We start from the raw sequence: 16,759 nt of genomic DNA, 5'->3' as shown, positions 1-16,759 counted from the left end.
TTTCTGTGCATAGGGTTCAATTGAAAACCTTAAATATGGCTGACAGGTTTGCTTTGTAAATAGCATTAGTAAGGTGTTTTGTTTTGTTTGTTGGGTTGTTTTACTTTTAACGGTCTACAATATGTAGACTAAAAGGTTTCTTGTAGACTAACGCATTCTGTTCAGTCAAGACGAAGGAAATTGATACATTCAAACCACAAGATGTCGCCAAAATAACGGTCCGCTAATGGTTGCCTTTACGTGCTCTTGATTAATTCCAAACAGTTAAAATTCGAATGTGTTATTGGCATTAGTATAACAATTGCAAAATAATTTAGTAAATTTAGGACAAAGCGCTTTTTTTGGTCTTGCTCGACGGACTACAATCAATTGAAAGTCGGAAATAAGTCAAACCATTGTAATAAGGACGAATGTAACAACTTAACTAACTTAAGGAAATACTTCATTATTTAAAGAACGCATTTCTGGTGTCGTATTGTATCAAGTCAAAGTATAAAATAAACTACCAACCGTCTTATTTTGTCTTCGAGAAAACTATTAAGGAATTTCCAACAGCATTTTTGCTGCACTCGAAACCGGATATGACGACATAAGCACGGGAAGTAAACTTTATCTTGTGCTATGTCTTCATACAAAACATGTTCTGCATGTAAACGCATTTGATATCATTATGGAGTTGTAGGTAAGATTTTTTAATACATTTGCTTTGTTAAATATGTACCATTTTCAATTGTGTCTTTGTATCATCGTCATCGTCATTCAGCTAAAAGGATATACTGTATACAGGCTACGCAGGTCTTTAGCAGTGACATCATGTGTTGGTTACCCACAATAAATCTAGGGACTCCCGTTTTGTCGGTTTTTAATATGATAATGGTATATTTACTCACACCTGCTTTATTTCATAGTTTTATTTGGTCTTATTTGATGAAATAAGACGTGAATACATTCTATCAAAAAATAGACTAAAATGTACAGTAAAAGAGAATACAGCTGAGGCTCTACCCCCAAACCCATTGGATTTTTTATTCCAAAGTATTAACATCATACAGACACGGCGTTTTAATACATTTGTCCTCAGTTATGAATATATCACCTGACTTGGTGACTAAAGGTGAACATTCGAACAAATCCTCTTCATATTTAGTTAGTAACAGTTGCCACTATTGCGTAATGTTAATGGGCGCTTTCTTCCCATTAGTGCTAAAGGAATGGTCTGAGTTCAGCGGCTCCCATAAAAATGCACAGCCGTCTGCAGGAGCTGAAGAAAGAGGAGGAGACTCTCCTCAAAATCAAAGTGATGTTGCAAGATCAACTGAACAGACTGAAGGTGAGTAATATTAATATTAATCGATATATGTAAAATGTGTGTGTGAGAGAGAGAGAGTATTACATATAAATAATTCATTGTATGTGCACTTCTTTTTTCAGTTTGAAGAAGGTGCCTTGAAATCCATCATCCATGCTCAAATGGAACAAGGAGCTTCCCAACACCTTTCCCCTGAACCTGAGGTAAATGATTGGGTCGGAGATTGAGTTTAAAGCCCTGCAGAATTCCAATTAAATAAATTTGTCATACTTTGTTTACTCACTGACATGAGGGTTACCATTACATACATTCAGTTTTATTCAGGTCATAGACAAACCCAATAATTATCACTAAAATTGGAAATCATTGACCAGAAATATCATTGCCTAAAAAACCTATACATTTTAGTCAAACAAATTAAAATAATGGAAATAACTTAATTTCAGGTTCATGTTAATCTCGATGATGAAAGTGAGATCAATCAAACCAAACTTCTGCTGAATGCTGCTGGAGATTATGATATGGAGGAGGAAGAGGATGACGATGATAACAGAGAGGAGGAAGAAGATGAAGATGAGGACAGTGAGCTTGAACGTGTGCTTGAAGACGAGGATGAGGATGAAGATGGTTACTAACTTTTTCAGTAGTCCTCCAGGCTTGTATGTTTGTACCACTGAGTGTAACAGTTTGCTGCTCTCTGCTTTTAATTTATATGGATGGCGTAATAGGTAGTACAAGTACAATACAATGTGTGTTGACTGTCTATATGTTATTGATGTTTAATTTGTTGGAATTCATGCGTCAAACTTGAGAGAAATGTATCACCCAAATACGAAGTACACTTTGTTATTAGGTGCTAGCTCACTAGAATATTTGCTTCCTGAAAATAAGAAACTGAGCAGAAATTCACTTAAGAATTAAATATGAAGATGTGTCTTAAAGCGTGGAGATGTATGGCTGGGCCATATAGGAATATTGTGTGTATTTGTGACAAAATAATAAAACAAAGCACAAAATAAAATGTTTTGCATAGGGTTGTTCAGACTCGTTTTACACTTTGTACGTGTGTTACACAGAGGTGTAAACTGTTCCGTATCTTTGGAATGAATCTAAACTAAAAAGTATTTCCTTTGTAACCATTTCAGTCTTGAAGTAGTCGCAATGCATCAACATGAGATTTAATTAAACAGATGTTATTGTTAAAAGTAAAGAAAAGGACACAGTTCTTTTTCTCTCCATCACTGGGGTTAATACCCATGTTCACCTGTTCAATACGTAATGCAGTGCAAACACTTTCCATTATCCAACTGTTCAGCATTTTTCAAGCATCAAAAAACAAAGCAGCGAGGCCCCCCAACAGGCACAGCTTTGAAAAAAGGTCCTGCAGCGATAACTATCTTTATGGACAGCTTTCTACAACCACTGCCATTTGCCCAGAGACTGGGGTTGAGCACACACCTGATGGAAATGAAATCTTCATAAGGTAAAAAAAAAAATTGAATGTTCAATGTGAACTGTAGCTTCAGTTAATTGTTATTCTTAAGGATATTTTTTAAGAAGTTTGGATTTTTTTTCAATGGATTACACTCATAACATTAAAATAGTTATGAAAAGAAATGAAACTGGACATCTGGAGTGGAGTGACCTTTTCAGTTTTGACTTTTTTCATTATTTTTCCTAAATGTAAATGTTTTCAGTTAGATGTAAATATTTTATTGTCATGTGATTTCTTTTTTTAAAACAGTTTTTTCAAATTGCTCTTTCAATGATGAAACCGTACTTTGTATGGTAACTGTCTGCTTCAGCAAGATGAACTTACACTCTGTTGAATTTGAATAGGTTCACCACATGGTTCAGCATTGGGGCATAAATACATTCTGGAGCCTCACAGTGGACCCAACAGAAGGATCAGTATTTTAATATATTTGGATGCACTGCTCTCTTTGTGCAGACAACATCGAGGTACCAAAGCAGAACCAAAGAGTGACTGTGCTGCAGGCACAAACATACCATGCTCCTAAACTGTGCATTCAGCGTGTGCCATGTGCTTATGTTGGTGCTGTGTCTGTCTGCGGCTGAGGACTTTGACTGGACAAAGAACGAACACGGCTCCTTCTATTATGGCACTTTTCCAACTGGTACTTCTATATTCCCTTTCATGGTTTTATTTTTATTTATGAGTCTGGTCGGAGTTGAAAGGCTGATGCTCATTTTACTTGTCAGGATTTTCATGGGGCGTTGGCAGTTCGGCCTATCAAACAGAAGGAGCCTGGGACAAAGACGGAAAAGGACTGAGCATCTGGGATGTGTTTACTCATAAAAAGGGGAAAATCTACCAAAATGACACTGGTGATGCTTCCTGTGAGAGCTACTACAAAATCAAGGTGGGTGGGAATAGGTAAGGCCCGACTCCAAGAAATGGAAAGGAGAAAAAAAAAAAGTTGTTTTTTTTTTTTGATAGGATGATGTTTCTTTAATGAAAGAGCTCAAACTGAACCACTACCGCTTCTCCATCTCCTGGCCTCGACTAATCCCCACTGGAGTACGGTGTAAGTTTCTGTGACTGGGGTGTGTCCTATCTACCAGTGCGTTCTGACTGCCTTGTGTGCTAAACACTTACTCACACTTTGCAGCTGACCATGTCAATGAAAAGGGAATCCAGTACTACGACCAACTGATTGACCACCTGCTGGAAAACAACATCACTCCCATCGTCACTCTGTATCACTGGGATCTGCCCCAGGTTGGTATCAGAGTCAATGAAACCTAAAATCTTCAGTATTGTCACATACCGTAGCTGTGCTGCTGTTTCAGTCTGATGAACGGAGGCTTTTCTGATTTATTATCAGGTCTTACAAGAAAAATATGGCGGATGGCAGAACGTCAGCATTGTCAACCATTTCAATGATTTTGCCAATCTTTGCTTTGAACGATATGGTGACAGAGTCAAGTACTGGATCACTTTCAACAATCCGTGGGTAAGGTTTAGGGGGATTTTTTTTATCTGATTAATCGCAGGTTCATTTTGGAGGTAGATCTATGTTTTTTCACATTTGTTTTTATTTGTGACTTGACTAAATTATTAACATGGAAAATGTCCATTTTCTTTCATTCACTGGAATTGTTTTACTTTTCTCAACCACAGTCTGTAGCAGTTGAAGGCTATGAGACTGGTGAACATGCTCCTGGAATGAAGCTGAGAGGAACAGGCGCCTACAGAAGCGCTCACCACATCATAAAGGTACAACCATGAAAAAACGTAACAAGTTAACCTGTAACAACTACCAAAATCTCGATTACTTATTAACGATCATCTTTTTCACAGGCACATGCAAAAGTTTGGCACACGTACGACACTCAGTGGAGAGGGAAACAAAAAGGTACTGTTTACACACGTCGTGGTTGTCTTCTCTCCACCAGAACATGTTAGAGTTACAGCACGCCTCTCTCACCGTAGGCCAGGTCGGCATCTCTTTGTCTGGAGACTGGGGGGAGCCGGTGGACATTAGCAACCAAAAAGACATCGAAGCAGCTGAGAGGTTTGTCCAGTTCAACCTGGGCTGGTTTGCCACGCCCATATTCCATGGAGACTACCCTCAAGTGATGAAAGACTTCATTGGTGCGTTGTTGTTTTGTTTTTGTTGTTGAGGCCGAGCACCTGTTAGAAATAAAATCATCACGTGTTGCGATCGTTTCTGTAGGAAGGAAAAGTGCGCAGCAGGGACTGGGGACGTCCCGACTGCCTACCTTTGCTCCCCAGGAAAAAAGTTACATCAAAGGGACCTGTGACTTCCTGGGCATTGGCCATTTCACCACCCGCTACATCACCCAAAAAAACTACCCATCAGGCCGCAGTGGCAATAGCTACTTCACCGACCGTGACCTGGCTGAGCTGGTTGATCCTCGATGGCCTGACCCTGGGTCAGAATGGCTCTACTCTGTGCCCTGGGGTTTCAGACGGATGCTGAACTTTATCAAGGTGGGTGTAGAGCGTATCAGGTACATCAGACACTCAGGACTACATAACGTATTTGCAGTGATTGCAACACATCTACTTCATGTTCCTTTTTCTTCTTCCGTATTTAGACTCAGTATGGAAACCCAGTGATTTACGTGACGGAGAATGGAGTCTCTGAGAAGACGCAGTGCACCGAGCTCTGTGATGAGTGGAGGATACAGTATTTTAAAGACTATGTCAATGAGATGCTTAAAGGTGAATGCACTCAAACAAACCAACGTTTTCCCCACACAATGGGAGTTCAAATCTAATCCACTCTTCTTTTTTTTTACGTTCAGCTATCAAAGACGGGGTCAACGTAAAAGGCTACACCGCGTGGTCCCTGCTGGACAAGTTCGAGTGGGACGAAGGATACTCTGAGAGGTTTGGCTTGTACTACGTCGACTTTGGCAACAAAAACAAGCCCCGTTATCCTAAAGCCTCGGTTCAGTTTTACAAACGTATCATCAGTTCCAACGGATTTCCCAATCAGAGAGAGGTAAGAGAAGAGACGCAGACGCCGTCATGTCATATTATTACCACACACAGCACAGACACTTTTCTGATGTGTAACTGACTGAGAAATTTGAACAGGTTGAGAACTGGAGGCGGAAGTCGATTGAGACATGTTCTTCCAGCAGCCAGCTCCTGGCAGCAGGTACATTTATCACCAACATTTATTCCTATTACCTTACCACAGCAGGGGTAAACAAACAAGAATACTGTGGTTATTAAAAAAATTTAAAAAATTGAAATTATTGAGCAGCAACAATCATGTGAGCTTTTTTTTTTTTTTTTTTAAATAAGATCAATTTAAAAAAAAAAGATTGACAGAATCACCATCTTAAGTTCTTCTTTGTTTGCCCCTGCAGCTAGAAGAAGGTCCAAGGAACATGCAGAAATGCCAAAGGTTTGGCCAGTGCATGACGAAGTTTAGACTTTTATGGTATAAGTCTTCTGTTAATTCTTGCTTTAAGAATGCAGTGTGTGTCTGAGAAACAGTCCATCATCATGTCTGCTTCCCCAGATGTGTGTGTGTGTGTGTGTGTGTATATATATATATATATATATACTTACATATATGACACATATGACTTTTTGGTCAAAGTTGCCACAAAGAGCAGATATTCAGAATTCATTGTTCACAAAAACCCATCAAAGCTCATGACGACGACTGCTTTTATATGTGGTTGAGATGAAGATGAATGACTGTTTCTGATGCTAGCAGCTATCAAAGGGGTTAAAATTTCACTTGAAGTCATTTCTGTCTTTTCATTAGAGCTACAGCGGAACACTGTTGCCAATATTCTAAGACTTATCCATGGTAAGAAATCTCTCGCATCAAATTATTAATTCGATAACTAGTTAATTAGAGAACTTAATTAAGAGAAGACATTAACCCTTTGATTGCTGTGACCGAGCATCATTTCTTGCCAAACAGCAACCAAATGAATCATTACTTTGCTAACGCGAACTCACTGTGTGTTCACAGATCCCCTGACCAGCCACATGGAGATGGTGACGGAGATCGTCGTACCCACCGTGTGCACACTTTCCATTCTGCTCAGTGCCATCTTGCTTATGTTTTTGTTGCGGAGGCGAAACTAGACGTGCGTGTGTGTTTAAAGCAACAACACAACAATGGAGCAGGTTTGAATGCAACCCCGGTATTTCAGATGTACTTGGGGAGATTACTAATGTCATTCATTTGACAGGTACAAATCAGTGTGAACAGTCCTGCGACAAGTTTGACTTCACTAATAAAACACTGCTGTGGAACTTCACTGTCACTGTGACTTTAGAAGCTTGACATTCACTGTCACCGTGACTTTAGAAGCTTTTTAGACGTTTTGTTTAAGGATTTACAGCTGCTATAGCAAACAGTTTATATGATACAATATATTAATGTGCAAGCTACATTTTACTTTATACATACACAGATTTCAGAGTTATTTCAGCATAACTTGACCACACTGGCGCACACCATGGCGGAGAAAAACACAGGATCCTCACTGTCACCATTGGTTTCATCCAGGATACCTGGAAGGGAAGTGGATTTGATTTGAAGTTAATGAATGAATGCAAAAACATAAGGCACACATTTTGGTTTTATAAGAATCACCTGTTGAAAAGTTGACATGGTCACACAGTGGTCTGTCACTCAAATGCAAGGATGTTCTGACCTCATGAGGGCTATGACCACTGAACACCTCGGCCACCCACTCAGTTGGTTGCTCTCTGTTGACCATTAGAAACAATAGACATATTCAGACTCACTGTGGATTAACACAGAATGGAATAGAAATCTCTGTATCTGCCACATCAGTGTGCCTTGAATAAACAATCACTGTTTTTACTGTAAATAACAAGGATGGAAGGACACATTTTTCAGCCTTACTTCTGATAAAAATGGCTGATCAGAGCTGATTTGATTTTGAGCTTGAATTCATGTTTCTCGTCATATGGGTTCGTTTTGTAGTGTTCTGAACACATCCTGGTGGGGGACAAAAAGGAATAGTATAACGTCATTCAACTGCCTTAATGACAAAATCAAGAACTGAAATGCCTCTGCAGGATCAAGCTCAGTTTACTGTGTTAGCAGAAACAGACGGTCATAAGGCAAACCCAGGAATGTACGGCAGGTGACGGTTGTTTCCAGTAGATGGTGCAGTTTCCTCAGTCGGCTCACTTGCTCTTGCAGGTCCACTTCGGTGCTGAGGTAATAACACTGAGGAGTAAAATATTTAAACTCAGTCCCTTATTTAAAAAAATTGATTTTCTGGTTATTTGCCAAGCTAAACCTGAAGCTCACCAAGTGGTTCAGAGTGGCCAATTCTTCACCTGAGGAGAAAGAATATAGGTTTATAAACACTGGTTCCATGAGCAAAATGCTATTAAAAAGTTTAGTTGATTCAAATTTTATACATAGAAAGAAAAAAAATGTTTACCAATGAGATAGTTAACATAATCCTTCCTTATTTTGTCCAGTCCCATTTCCAGCAGCATGTGGATAGGAGTGAGACCCGTGAGAGACACGTCGATCTGCTGCTTGTGGGACTGTAGGATGAGTTTACTGAGGGAGCTATTGCTGTCTTTGTGAATCTGGAGGAAGTCAAAAAAACAACATATTAATAAAAACAATTAGCAGATGTTAACATAACTTTATTTGGGATTTATAATTTCCAAAGTCCAACATACCCAGGGTTTGATTTGTCCATTACTTAGAGTTCCAATGACTAATTTCAGACTATCTGTAATGTCCTGATATGATGCCACACCTGTAAAAAGGAACATACACAGATTACAATCACTGTCTGATTCTAATGTATGATAATACATAAAGACAACAACAACAAAAAACTCACTCTTTCTCAGGCGGACCCACAACTCTTCCACAAAATCAAAGTCGCTTCGTTCCAGGAGAGACAGAGAGAAAATGGGAGTGTCTGTCTCAGGCTTCACCTCTTTGGTCTTTAAAGAAAAGAAGTTAGAAAGTTGGAATTAATATACTTAATAAATAAATAAATAAAATACCAAAAGTATTTTACTTACATCTTCTGTTTTTGTAGGCCGGTCCTGGGATGTTTTTGCAATGTCTTGAATCTCTAAAAAACATAAATAAATAAAGCACACATTTTGTGCTGCTTCAAGTGTTTAATTATAAAAATTGTGTTCTTGAGAAACGGAATACTGCACCTTCCAAATAGGCCTTGGTGAGCTTTATAGCAGATGTACTCTCCAAAGGTTCTATCCATTCGGTCTCACCGGTTCTCAAACCATCAGCAAGAGACTGAGATAACAAAAGTCTGTTAAATATTTGTTTTTACCTGTGTCTTAATCTTTCATCATACAAGTTCACTCAGAGACACTTTTTACCTGTGTCTTAATCTTTCATCACACAAGTTCACTCAGAGACAACCTGGAGAAACTCCAGCTCCCTGTACATGTCAGACATGGGGCTCCTCAAGTCCCCAGTGGCAACTCTGATATTCTGTAAACCAACAAATAAACAAATCAAAAACATCTAGATCTTATGTAAATCAGATACATTACTCACTTTATAATTCTACAGTCAGACCAGTTGGTTCTTTTATAATTGATCTTGGCAGGAAGAGAGACGAGGAGACAAGGAAAATCTCTTTCCTCAATCCCCCCCCTTCTCCTGCACCCTGTGTGTGACTCTATTTGAAAAACACTCTTTTTTTGGTCACAATATTTTCACATAGGTTGACATGTTGTATCTGCAGCTGATAGAGAAAAGCCCAAAACAGCTCATTAGGTTTAGGTCGTGGTAACAACATGGACAGATATGATTATAAAATGTCACTTTAGCCTGTAAAAAAAATTTAAATTGATTTCACATGTAGCGATTCAACACAAACATATTAATACCAAGTTAACATCAATAGTGCAGTTGCTGAGGCTGCTCACCAGTGTGGCTGTTGAGGACAGAGGTGGGGTTTCCAGGACGCCGTCTACATGACTCCAGTTTAAATCCACTGTTATACTACTCTGTGACTTAATCAAGGTGTTTTCAACAACAGTGGAGCCAAACAAGTTGAACCTGGCAGTGCCTTTTGTTTGCATCTGTAGACATAAGTCAGATGTGAAGCATTACATTTTCAATGACATTTACTGGACAGTGAGGATGTGCACTTACCAAGGATGTGTGATGTCTTTTCTTGTGTTCTCTCTTGACCTCATCCAAGGTTATTAAAGCTTCTTTGTTTACTGCTGAGTCTATAAAAAAATTGCAATATTTTATGAATAAATACTTGGTGAATGAAATAAGAAAAACGCTATACAGAATTTGCGTCATACCTTTACTGGTTATAGAGTATAATATAACACCAGATACATTAGTTCCTGTGCAGACTGTTTCAGCTCCCATCCACATTGTTTTAGCAGGATCAGACATATCACAACGCACCCACAAAGGATGCAGAGCTGCATTGTTGGCCACACCTGACACACAAGGGTTTTGAGATAATGTGTACCAAGATAGTATCTGCCTGTCAACAGAGACAAAACTTATGTTTTCACAAGTGAGGTATAGTTTATACACACAGTACACACACTCTAAAAAGTCCTAATGGTATTATTTTAGTTGGACAACAGGTTACATTTCTTATGGTCTCTTACCGTGCTTTCATGACTGTAAGTGGCTGGGGACTCGGTTCAATTTGGTCTACATCGTTTTCGTCATTTGCATGATCTTCATCATCAGTGTGTGAGGACTCATTCATTTTAGATTCATCATTTCCATTTGATTTTGGATCCTTAGAAATACAAATATAAGAGGCAATGACAAATATCACTTTACCTGTGTCCTAAATGTTCCATAAGTACAGACCATAGACTCATTTTTTTAGAATTACTCACAGCTTTTTGACAAATAATAACCATTGGGTTTTCACAGTATTTACTGACAACAGGAACTGTATCTCTCCTTAACTTTAATATTTGAAAATCGTCCTGAAATGGAAAAAGAAATGACATTAGGATTTCAACTGCCATGGTTCAGTAACAAATCATATGCATATTTTTCTTCTACGTGTGTGCCCACTTTTATTCTAAATGCAAAGTAATAATAAATAAGTGCTTGTGAAAATCAATTTTCCATTTCAAGATATAACTTCATAGCCGTTTTCCAACATCGCAATAGTGATAGACTAACAGGAAAAAAATACCTCATATATACAGTGATTGTTGTTTTCCTCTTTTTGAAATGATCTGTAAACCAGACAACGGTTAACACGGCATTACATACGTCTGTACATTAAAATATTCTTTATCTACTATGAAGACTTGCTGAGATTACGTTAAAAAAAAAACTTACTGAAGAAAATCGAAAAATCCCCTGGCACTAGCTACCGTTCTCGATGCCATTTGGGTCGCACACGGTAATCCTGGAAGCAGACTTAAAAAAAAAAAAATAGGACAGAGAACAGGTTTTAGTTCAAAAACCACCAAACTTTGTTTGACGCTATTTAATCACTCGCGCGCTCGCGCAGATATATTGACGTCACTCGGTCAAGGGTCACCAAACTTTTTAAAATTAAAAATACACGAGAACAGGGGAAACTATTAAATCCACGTGAAACGACTATTCCGCATATGTAGGTAAAATATAAATACCAAAAATAAAATAAAACTAAGTAAGAAATGAAAAAGTAGTTCGGCAGGTAAGGTAATCTTTCGCCAACACAGATAAAAAAATAGTCCCCTCTCTTACAGCCGGATATAAGACCTATTGTTTATATTTGGGGTTTTTATTAAAGTACAAATAATATTTTAGATTTGTGTAGTGCTGTAATCAAAACAAATCGGTCAAGCAAAGTAGTTTTAGGATTATAGCTCTAAGCGGAAGTTGTTCACGCTATGGCGGAGACATAAAGCATTCAAGACGATTTACCAACTTCCTTTTTACTGTGGCCGCCATAGCGAGTGGAGCGTGGTTCCCGGCGAGCCGAAAAATATTTTGCAAAAATGGTAAGAAACTCCAAATATATCACTTTCAAGGGTCTAAGTTATTTAACTGTGTTACTTATATTGCGTTTATAACACATCTACGCCTACAGTTTGTAATTTTGAGGAACAAAATTAAGTTAAGCTTGAGTAGATATATGGGAAGGTCTTGGCTAGCCTAGCTAACACGAGGCCATTTTGGACAAGCGGCTTCATTCCATGTACACGTGTGGCTATGCTTTCGTTGGCAGGTACTCCGCTAGATATTGTGTTTTCCCCGTTTCAGCTGCTCTATGTTCCACATAGTAGAATTCAATTATTACCTGTGCGTGACTGGCAGTGTAACATTTTTATTACATTTGTCAAGTTGCGGAGATAAGTTGGTGCTAGTTCACCAAGCCACGAGAGGCCTTCCTCAAAGCAAATCTTTAACGATCATTTTATTGTTGATTAGAGAATGGTGTTATAGTTTTTTAACAACAATAATGAATTGAATGAGGTGACATGGCGTTTTTGGCCACACTTCCGGTGCGCTCAATTTTCTGTTGTTTTGAAGTAGAAGTTTCTTATGATATTTTCTCCTTTTAGGCCTGTGCCCGACCCCTGATCTCGGTGTATTCCGAGAAAGGAGAATCTTCAGGCAAAAATGTTATCATGCCTTCAGTGTTTAAGGCACCAATTCGTCCTGATGTTGTTAACTTCGTGCATACCAACATGCGCAAGAACAGCCGCCAGCCCTATGCAGTCAGTGAACTGGCAGGTGAGATCACACATTTGTCTTGAACTCATAATTGTAAAAGGTTTTTAGAATAATTATGTTTAAGGGAAACTTAACTTTGATATGGTGTATTTCAGGCCACCAGACCAGCGCAGAGTCCTGGGGTACTGGAAGAGCTGTGGCTCGTATCCCTCGCGTGAGAGGTGGTGGTACTCACCGTTCTGGCCAGGGTGCTTTTGGAAATGTATCCTTCTCATTGTACATACTTTCTATGATCACTTTTTTATATATACTTTTACATTTATTATTCTTGCTGTGATGGTGTAATTTGCGACTGACTCTGTGACCAGTGACAGAATGCCTACTGTCGTATGCTGCACAGATGGTTGACGAACAAAGAGTCTGAGCGGATATTCAGTATTTGAATTATGTAGTAAAACTGTTGTAAGCAGTTGTCAGCCCTCCTTGACTTTGACAAAGATGTGTCGTGGAGGTCGTATGTTTGCCCCAACTAAAACCTGGAGACGCTGGCACCGCAAGATCAACATTACCCAGAAGCGCTATGCTGTCTGCTCTGCTCTGGCAGCATCTGCTCTTCCTGCACTTGTCATGTCCAAAGGTAAAGTGTTTCCTACATATATTGTTGGTAGGCTTTTTTTGTTTGCCATGATGGTGTAATTTGCGTCTGACCCAGTGAACAGTGACAGTTGCCTGCTGTCTCTAAGCTGTCACAAGGTATTGATGAGTAAAATATTCTGAGCAAGTTCCTTCAATCTTCCAAATCTTTGAAAATGATCAATTCATGCACTGACATATTTGGACTTTTTTGTTTTAGGACACCGTATTGAGGAAATCCCTGAGGTCCCACTGGTGGTTGAAGACAAAGTTGAGGGTTACAAGAAGACCAAGGAGGCAGTGCTGCTCTTGAAGAAGCTAAAAGCTTGGAATGACATCAAGAAGGTATATTTGGATTGCAAATTATAAATGTTTATAGCCAACTTCAGTCTCATTGTAAATAGTTGTATATTGTTAGACTGCTCTGTTGTTTGCCATCTTTGTGCAAATCTAGAATTGAACATTTGTCTGTATGACTGGCATAACAGTAATTTTGTCTTTCTAATAAAATGTATATTGCAGAAATAAAAAAACATAAGTAAAAAAGCAGAGACTGCTGCACAGCAGAACTAAGAATTGAGGAAATAGCAGTTAACATCAGTCTGAAATGGAGTGCTTGCTTTAATGGTTCTGAGAACTTAAACTATGACACTTAAGGTTTGATATTTTCTTCCAGGTCTACGCCTCCCAGCGCATGCGTGCTGGCAAAGGTAAAATGAGAAACCGTTGTCACATCCAGCGTAAAGGGCCATGTGTCATCTACAACCAAGACGCAGGAATTGTCAAAGCCTTCAGAAATATTCCAGGTTGGTTTGAGAATAACTTCTAAATGATGGGTGTCTTTTTAGTCCGTCATTCAGCATGCGTTAAACCATAAAGTCAAATATGGTGTAACTTCTTGCATTTTTGGTGGAAGTAATAAATTTGAAACTTTTGATAAATGTTTTTTCCTGTAGGCATCACTCTGCAGAACGTGAACAAACTGAACCTCTTGAGACTCGCTCCTGGTGGTCACGTGGGGCGCTTCTGCATCTGGACAGAGAGTGCTTTCCGCAAGTTGGATGACCTTTATGGCACTTGGCGCAAACCAGCCACCCTTAAAAATGGCTACAAGTGAGTAACAAGGGGGAGCATGCAGACGGCTTTAATTACTTTCACATCAATGATGAGCTTTCACTTCAGGTCCGTGTTTTTGAATCCATGTGATATCCACCGAAGTTCTGAGTTTGAGAAATTCACTTGGAGATGATGTCAGTTTATGTTCTTGAAGAACAATTCACTTAATCGTTGGGTTGTTTTAATTTCAGCCTGCCAATGCACAAGATGACCAACACCGACCTGGGCAGGATTCTCAAGAGTCAGGAGATCCAGAAAGTACTCCGTGCTCCCAGGTAAGAACTGTTAATTTGTCTTTCATGAATGATCAGCTATGATGAGTTTCCACTTCAGGTCCGTGTTTCTGAATCCTGATTATGATGGAAGTCCTGAGCCATACAATAGTTATTTCTTGAAAGATTGTTATGTACCTGATAGTAACCTGTTACTTGTCATTGCAGTAAGAAGCTCAACCGCAGAGTACTAAAGAAGAACCCTCTGAAGAACCTGAGGATTATGCTCAAACTGAACCCTTATGCCAAGACAGCAAGACGTCATGCCATCCTCAAGCATGACCCCACGGTGAGATGGAATTACCACTTTACCAAAAGATAAAAAAAAAACATGGAGCTGTTTCTCTGTTGTGACTCTGGATGTGTTCTTCCTGTAGATCAAGGCCAAGATGCTGAAGTCCAAGAAGAAGCCCAAGAAGAAGAGAGCACCTAAGAAAACTACAGCATAAATACACAGACTGGAGTTCAGTTATAAATAAATCTGTGGATTCAAGTTCATGAGTCTCATTGAAAATATTTATTTTACATTATCATTTTCATCTCATTGTTGCGGTTAAGAAAAATATAAACCAAAGGGTTTCTTTTAGTTAAATAATTTTAGAAAAACATGGCTTTTTAATACAGGCCTGTAACTTTGCCTAAATGTTTTACACATTAATTTCACTTGGCATGTAGATTTTATATATATATAAAAAATTTAATTGTACAACTTAACTTGCAGAATATCTTAAATAAACAGCCAATACTGATCGCCTACAGAGGATTTGAGGGTTAAATTGTGTTTCCGTGGGTGGGTATCCCAGGCTTTTTAGGATCTATGGCCCTGCACAACCAGCCAGCGAACTCCACCTGCAGTGGCAGTGCTGCTCCTGAAGAAGCTAAAAGCTTGAAATAACATCAAGGAAGTATATTTGCATTACAAACTAGAAATGTTGTTAGCCAACTTCAGTCTCATTGTAAAAGTTGTATATTGTTAGACTGTGCTCTGTTGTTTGCCATCTTTGTACAAATTTAGAATTGAATGTTTGTCTGTATGACTAGTTTAACAGTAACTTCTAGTTTTTCTAATGCAATGTATATTACAGGGAAATGGCAGAAAGACTGCTGCACAGAGGAACTAAGAATTGTGAAAATAGCAGTTAACATCAGTCTGAAATAAGGTGCTTGCTTTAATAGTTTTGAGAACTTAAGAACTGTAACATTTAACTTAAGGTTTGATATTTTCTTCCAGGTCTACGCCTATCAGCGCATGCGTGCTGGCAAAGGTAAAATGAGAAACCGTTGTCACATCCAGCGTAAAGGGCCATGTGTCATCTACAACCAAGACGCAGGAATTGTCAAAGCCTTCAGAAATATTCCAGGTTGGTTTGAGAATAACTTCTAAATGATGGGTGTCTTTTTAGTCCGTCATTCAGCATGCGTTAAACCCTAAAAGTCAAATAGGGTGTAACTTCTTGCATTTTTGGTGGAAGTAATAAAGTTGAAACTTTTGATAAATGTTTTTTCCTGTAGGCATCACTCTGCAGAACGTGAACAAACTGAACCTCTTGAGACTCGCTCCTGGTGGTCACGTGGGGCGCTTCTGCATCTGGACAGAGAGTGCTTTCCGCAAGTTGGATGACCTTTATGGCACTTGGCGCAAACCAGCCACCCTTAAAAATGGCTACAAGTGAGTAACAAGGGGGAGCATGCAGACGGCTTTAATTACTTTCACATCAATGATGAGCTTTCACTTCAGGTCCGTGTTTTTGAATCCATGTGATATCCACCGAAGTTCTGAGTTTGAGAAATTCACTTGGAGATGATGTCAGTTTATGTTCTTGAAGAACAATTCACTTAATCGTTGGGTTGTTTTAATTTCAGCCTGCCAATGCACAAGATGACCAACACCGACCTGGGCAGGATTCTCAAGAGTCAGGAGATCCAGAAAGTACTCCGTGCTCCCAGGTAAGAACTGTTAATTTGTCTTTCATGAATGATCAGCTATGATGAGTTTCCACTTCAGGTCCGTGTTTCTGAATCCTGATTATGATGGAAGTCCTGAGCCATACAGTAGTTATTTCTTGAAAGATTGTTATGTACCTGATAGTAACCTGTTACTTGTCATTGCAGTAAGAAGCTCAACCGCAGAGTACTAAAGAAGAACCCTCTGAAGAACCTGAGGATTATGCTCAAACTGAACCCTTATGCCAAGACAGCAAGACGTCATGCCATCCTCAAGCATGACCCCACGGTGAGATGGAATTACCACTTTACCAAAAGAT

The 16,759-nt window shown here is 39.0% G+C and overlaps 5 protein-coding genes, 1 long non-coding RNA gene and 6 other non-coding genes across 14 annotated transcripts in view; 10 read left to right on the top strand and 2 right to left on the bottom strand.

Annotated features, from left to right (window-relative positions):
- LOC107988700 (uncharacterized) overlaps nt 1-571 on the bottom strand; it is a 35,632-nt gene extending 35,061 nt beyond the window's left edge. Inside the window, exon 1 of the long non-coding RNA XR_003049984.1 lies at nt 511-571. This is a non-coding gene — a long non-coding RNA (uncharacterized LOC107988700). The remainder of the gene's footprint in view (nt 1-510) is intronic.
- snapc5 (small nuclear RNA activating complex, polypeptide 5) lies at nt 558-2,343 on the top strand. The gene is made up of 4 exons (XM_008312099.3): nt 558-682; nt 1,202-1,330; nt 1,432-1,512; nt 1,756-2,343. The coding sequence occupies exons 2-4, from the start codon at nt 1,241-1,243 to the stop codon at nt 1,942-1,944; spliced, it is 360 nt and encodes a 119-aa protein (XP_008310321.1). The 5' UTR covers nt 558-682; nt 1,202-1,240; the 3' UTR covers nt 1,945-2,343.
- Nucleotides 2,344-2,490: 147 nt separating this feature from the next.
- Nucleotides 2,491-6,923, top strand: lctlb (lactase-like b). The gene is made up of 14 exons (XM_008312093.3): nt 2,491-2,792; nt 3,261-3,447; nt 3,533-3,693; nt 3,771-3,858; nt 3,943-4,052; nt 4,159-4,287; nt 4,455-4,550; nt 4,635-4,689; nt 4,767-4,928; nt 5,011-5,288; nt 5,396-5,522; nt 5,606-5,805; nt 5,901-5,964; nt 6,799-6,923. The coding sequence occupies exons 2-14, from the start codon at nt 3,321-3,323 to the stop codon at nt 6,912-6,914; spliced, it is 1,713 nt and encodes a 570-aa protein (XP_008310315.1). The 5' UTR covers nt 2,491-2,792; nt 3,261-3,320; the 3' UTR covers nt 6,915-6,923.
- zwilch (zwilch kinetochore protein) lies at nt 4,835-11,526 on the bottom strand. 3 transcript variants are annotated; one of them, XM_008312096.3, is made up of 19 exons: nt 11,146-11,526; nt 10,997-11,039; nt 10,689-10,781; nt 10,449-10,585; nt 10,128-10,318; nt 9,967-10,046; nt 9,738-9,893; nt 9,226-9,297; nt 9,003-9,096; nt 8,859-8,911; nt 8,672-8,777; nt 8,505-8,584; nt 8,255-8,408; nt 8,119-8,147; nt 7,898-8,034; nt 7,705-7,800; nt 7,429-7,544; nt 7,243-7,346; nt 4,835-4,967 (listed from the first exon to the last, which is right to left on the bottom strand). In XM_008312096.3, the coding sequence occupies exons 1-18, from the start codon at nt 11,193-11,195 to the stop codon at nt 7,261-7,263; spliced, it is 1,773 nt and encodes a 590-aa protein (XP_008310318.1). In that variant the 5' UTR covers nt 11,196-11,526; the 3' UTR covers nt 4,835-4,967; nt 7,243-7,260. The 3 variants fall into 3 exon arrangements, 2 of the variants coding, with proteins under 2 accessions (XP_008310318.1, XP_008310320.1); XR_003049982.1 differs by lacking the exon at nt 4,835-4,967 and adding an exon at nt 6,784-7,085 and having other exon boundaries at nt 7,118-7,346; XM_008312098.3 differs by lacking the exons at nt 4,835-4,967; nt 7,243-7,346 and having other exon boundaries at nt 7,427-7,544; nt 7,932-8,034.
- A 134-nt stretch (nt 11,527-11,660) lies between these two features.
- Nucleotides 11,661-14,991, top strand: rpl4 (ribosomal protein L4). Its single transcript, XM_008312091.3, has 10 exons — nt 11,661-11,798; nt 12,363-12,534; nt 12,630-12,736; nt 12,973-13,111; nt 13,328-13,452; nt 13,784-13,913; nt 14,064-14,220; nt 14,415-14,498; nt 14,664-14,784; nt 14,873-14,991. The coding sequence occupies exons 1-10, from the start codon at nt 11,796-11,798 to the stop codon at nt 14,942-14,944; spliced, it is 1,110 nt and encodes a 369-aa protein (XP_008310313.1). The 5' UTR covers nt 11,661-11,795; the 3' UTR covers nt 14,945-14,991.
- On the top strand, nt 12,804-12,901 carry LOC112487174 (small nucleolar RNA SNORD16). The gene has a single exon (XR_003050003.1). It is a non-coding gene; the product is annotated as a small nucleolar RNA SNORD16 (small nucleolar RNA).
- On the top strand, nt 13,155-13,254 carry LOC112487173 (small nucleolar RNA SNORD16). Its single transcript, XR_003050002.1, has one exon. It is a non-coding gene; the product is annotated as a small nucleolar RNA SNORD16 (small nucleolar RNA).
- Nucleotides 14,265-14,335, top strand: LOC112487172 (small nucleolar RNA SNORD18). The gene has a single exon (XR_003050001.1). It is a non-coding gene; the product is annotated as a small nucleolar RNA SNORD18 (small nucleolar RNA).
- LOC112487169 (small nucleolar RNA SNORD18) lies at nt 14,532-14,599 on the top strand. Its single transcript, XR_003049998.1, has one exon. It is a non-coding gene; the product is annotated as a small nucleolar RNA SNORD18 (small nucleolar RNA).
- Nucleotides 14,992-15,312: 321 nt separating the features above from the next.
- Nucleotides 15,313-16,759, top strand: part of LOC103380239 (60S ribosomal protein L4-B-like) — a 9,124-nt gene continuing 7,677 nt past the window's right edge. Inside the window, exons 1-2 of the mRNA XM_008312090.2 lie at nt 15,313-15,329; nt 15,672-15,737. Of these exons, the coding sequence (XP_008310312.2) occupies nt 15,313-15,329; nt 15,672-15,737 (83 nt within the window). The remainder of the gene's footprint in view (nt 15,330-15,671; nt 15,738-16,759) is intronic.
- On the top strand, nt 16,209-16,279 carry LOC112487171 (small nucleolar RNA SNORD18). The gene has a single exon (XR_003050000.1). It is a non-coding gene; the product is annotated as a small nucleolar RNA SNORD18 (small nucleolar RNA).
- Nucleotides 16,476-16,543, top strand: LOC112487168 (small nucleolar RNA SNORD18). The gene has a single exon (XR_003049997.1). It is a non-coding gene; the product is annotated as a small nucleolar RNA SNORD18 (small nucleolar RNA).

Source organism: Cynoglossus semilaevis, chromosome 6, assembly GCF_000523025.1.
Source record: "Cynoglossus semilaevis isolate Cse_v1.0 chromosome 6, Cse_v1.0, whole genome shotgun sequence".
NCBI lineage: Eukaryota > Metazoa > Chordata > Actinopteri > Pleuronectiformes > Cynoglossidae > Cynoglossus > Cynoglossus semilaevis.
Note: the sequence above shows the minus strand (reverse complement) of the source record. Positions and strands in the feature narration are given on the sequence as shown.

Coding starts and splice junctions, on each gene's coding strand:
- snapc5 (XM_008312099.3), top strand. CDS start 1,241: ATGCACAGCCGTCTGCAGGAGCTGAAGAAAGAGGAGGAGACTCTCCTC. Junction 1,331..1,431: donor ATCAACTGAACAGACTGAAG/GTGAGTAATATT, acceptor TTCTTTTTTCAG/TTTGAAGAAGGTGCCTTGAA. Junction 1,513..1,755: donor ACCTTTCCCCTGAACCTGAG/GTAAATGATTGG, acceptor ACTTAATTTCAG/GTTCATGTTAATCTCGATGA.
- lctlb (XM_008312093.3), top strand. CDS start 3,321: ATGCTCCTAAACTGTGCATTCAGCGTGTGCCATGTGCTTATGTTGGTG. Junction 3,694..3,770: donor AGAGCTACTACAAAATCAAG/GTGGGTGGGAAT, acceptor TTTTTTTGATAG/GATGATGTTTCTTTAATGAA. Junction 4,053..4,158: donor ATCACTGGGATCTGCCCCAG/GTTGGTATCAGA, acceptor ATTTATTATCAG/GTCTTACAAGAAAAATATGG.
- zwilch (XM_008312096.3), bottom strand. CDS start 11,195: ATGGCATCGAGAACGGTAGCTAGTGCCAGGGGATTTTTCGATTTTCTT. Junction 10,319..10,448: donor CTTACAGTCATGAAAGCACG/GTAAGAGACCAT, acceptor CTCTGTTGACAG/GCAGATACTATCTTGGTACA. Junction 9,894..9,966: donor AAAGACATCACACATCCTTG/GTAAGTGCACAT, acceptor TTATGTCTACAG/ATGCAAACAAAAGGCACTGC.
- rpl4 (XM_008312091.3), top strand. Junction 12,737..12,972: donor GCCAGGGTGCTTTTGGAAAT/GTATCCTTCTCA, acceptor ACTTTGACAAAG/ATGTGTCGTGGAGGTCGTAT. Junction 14,221..14,414: donor ACCCTTAAAAATGGCTACAA/GTGAGTAACAAG, acceptor TTTTAATTTCAG/CCTGCCAATGCACAAGATGA.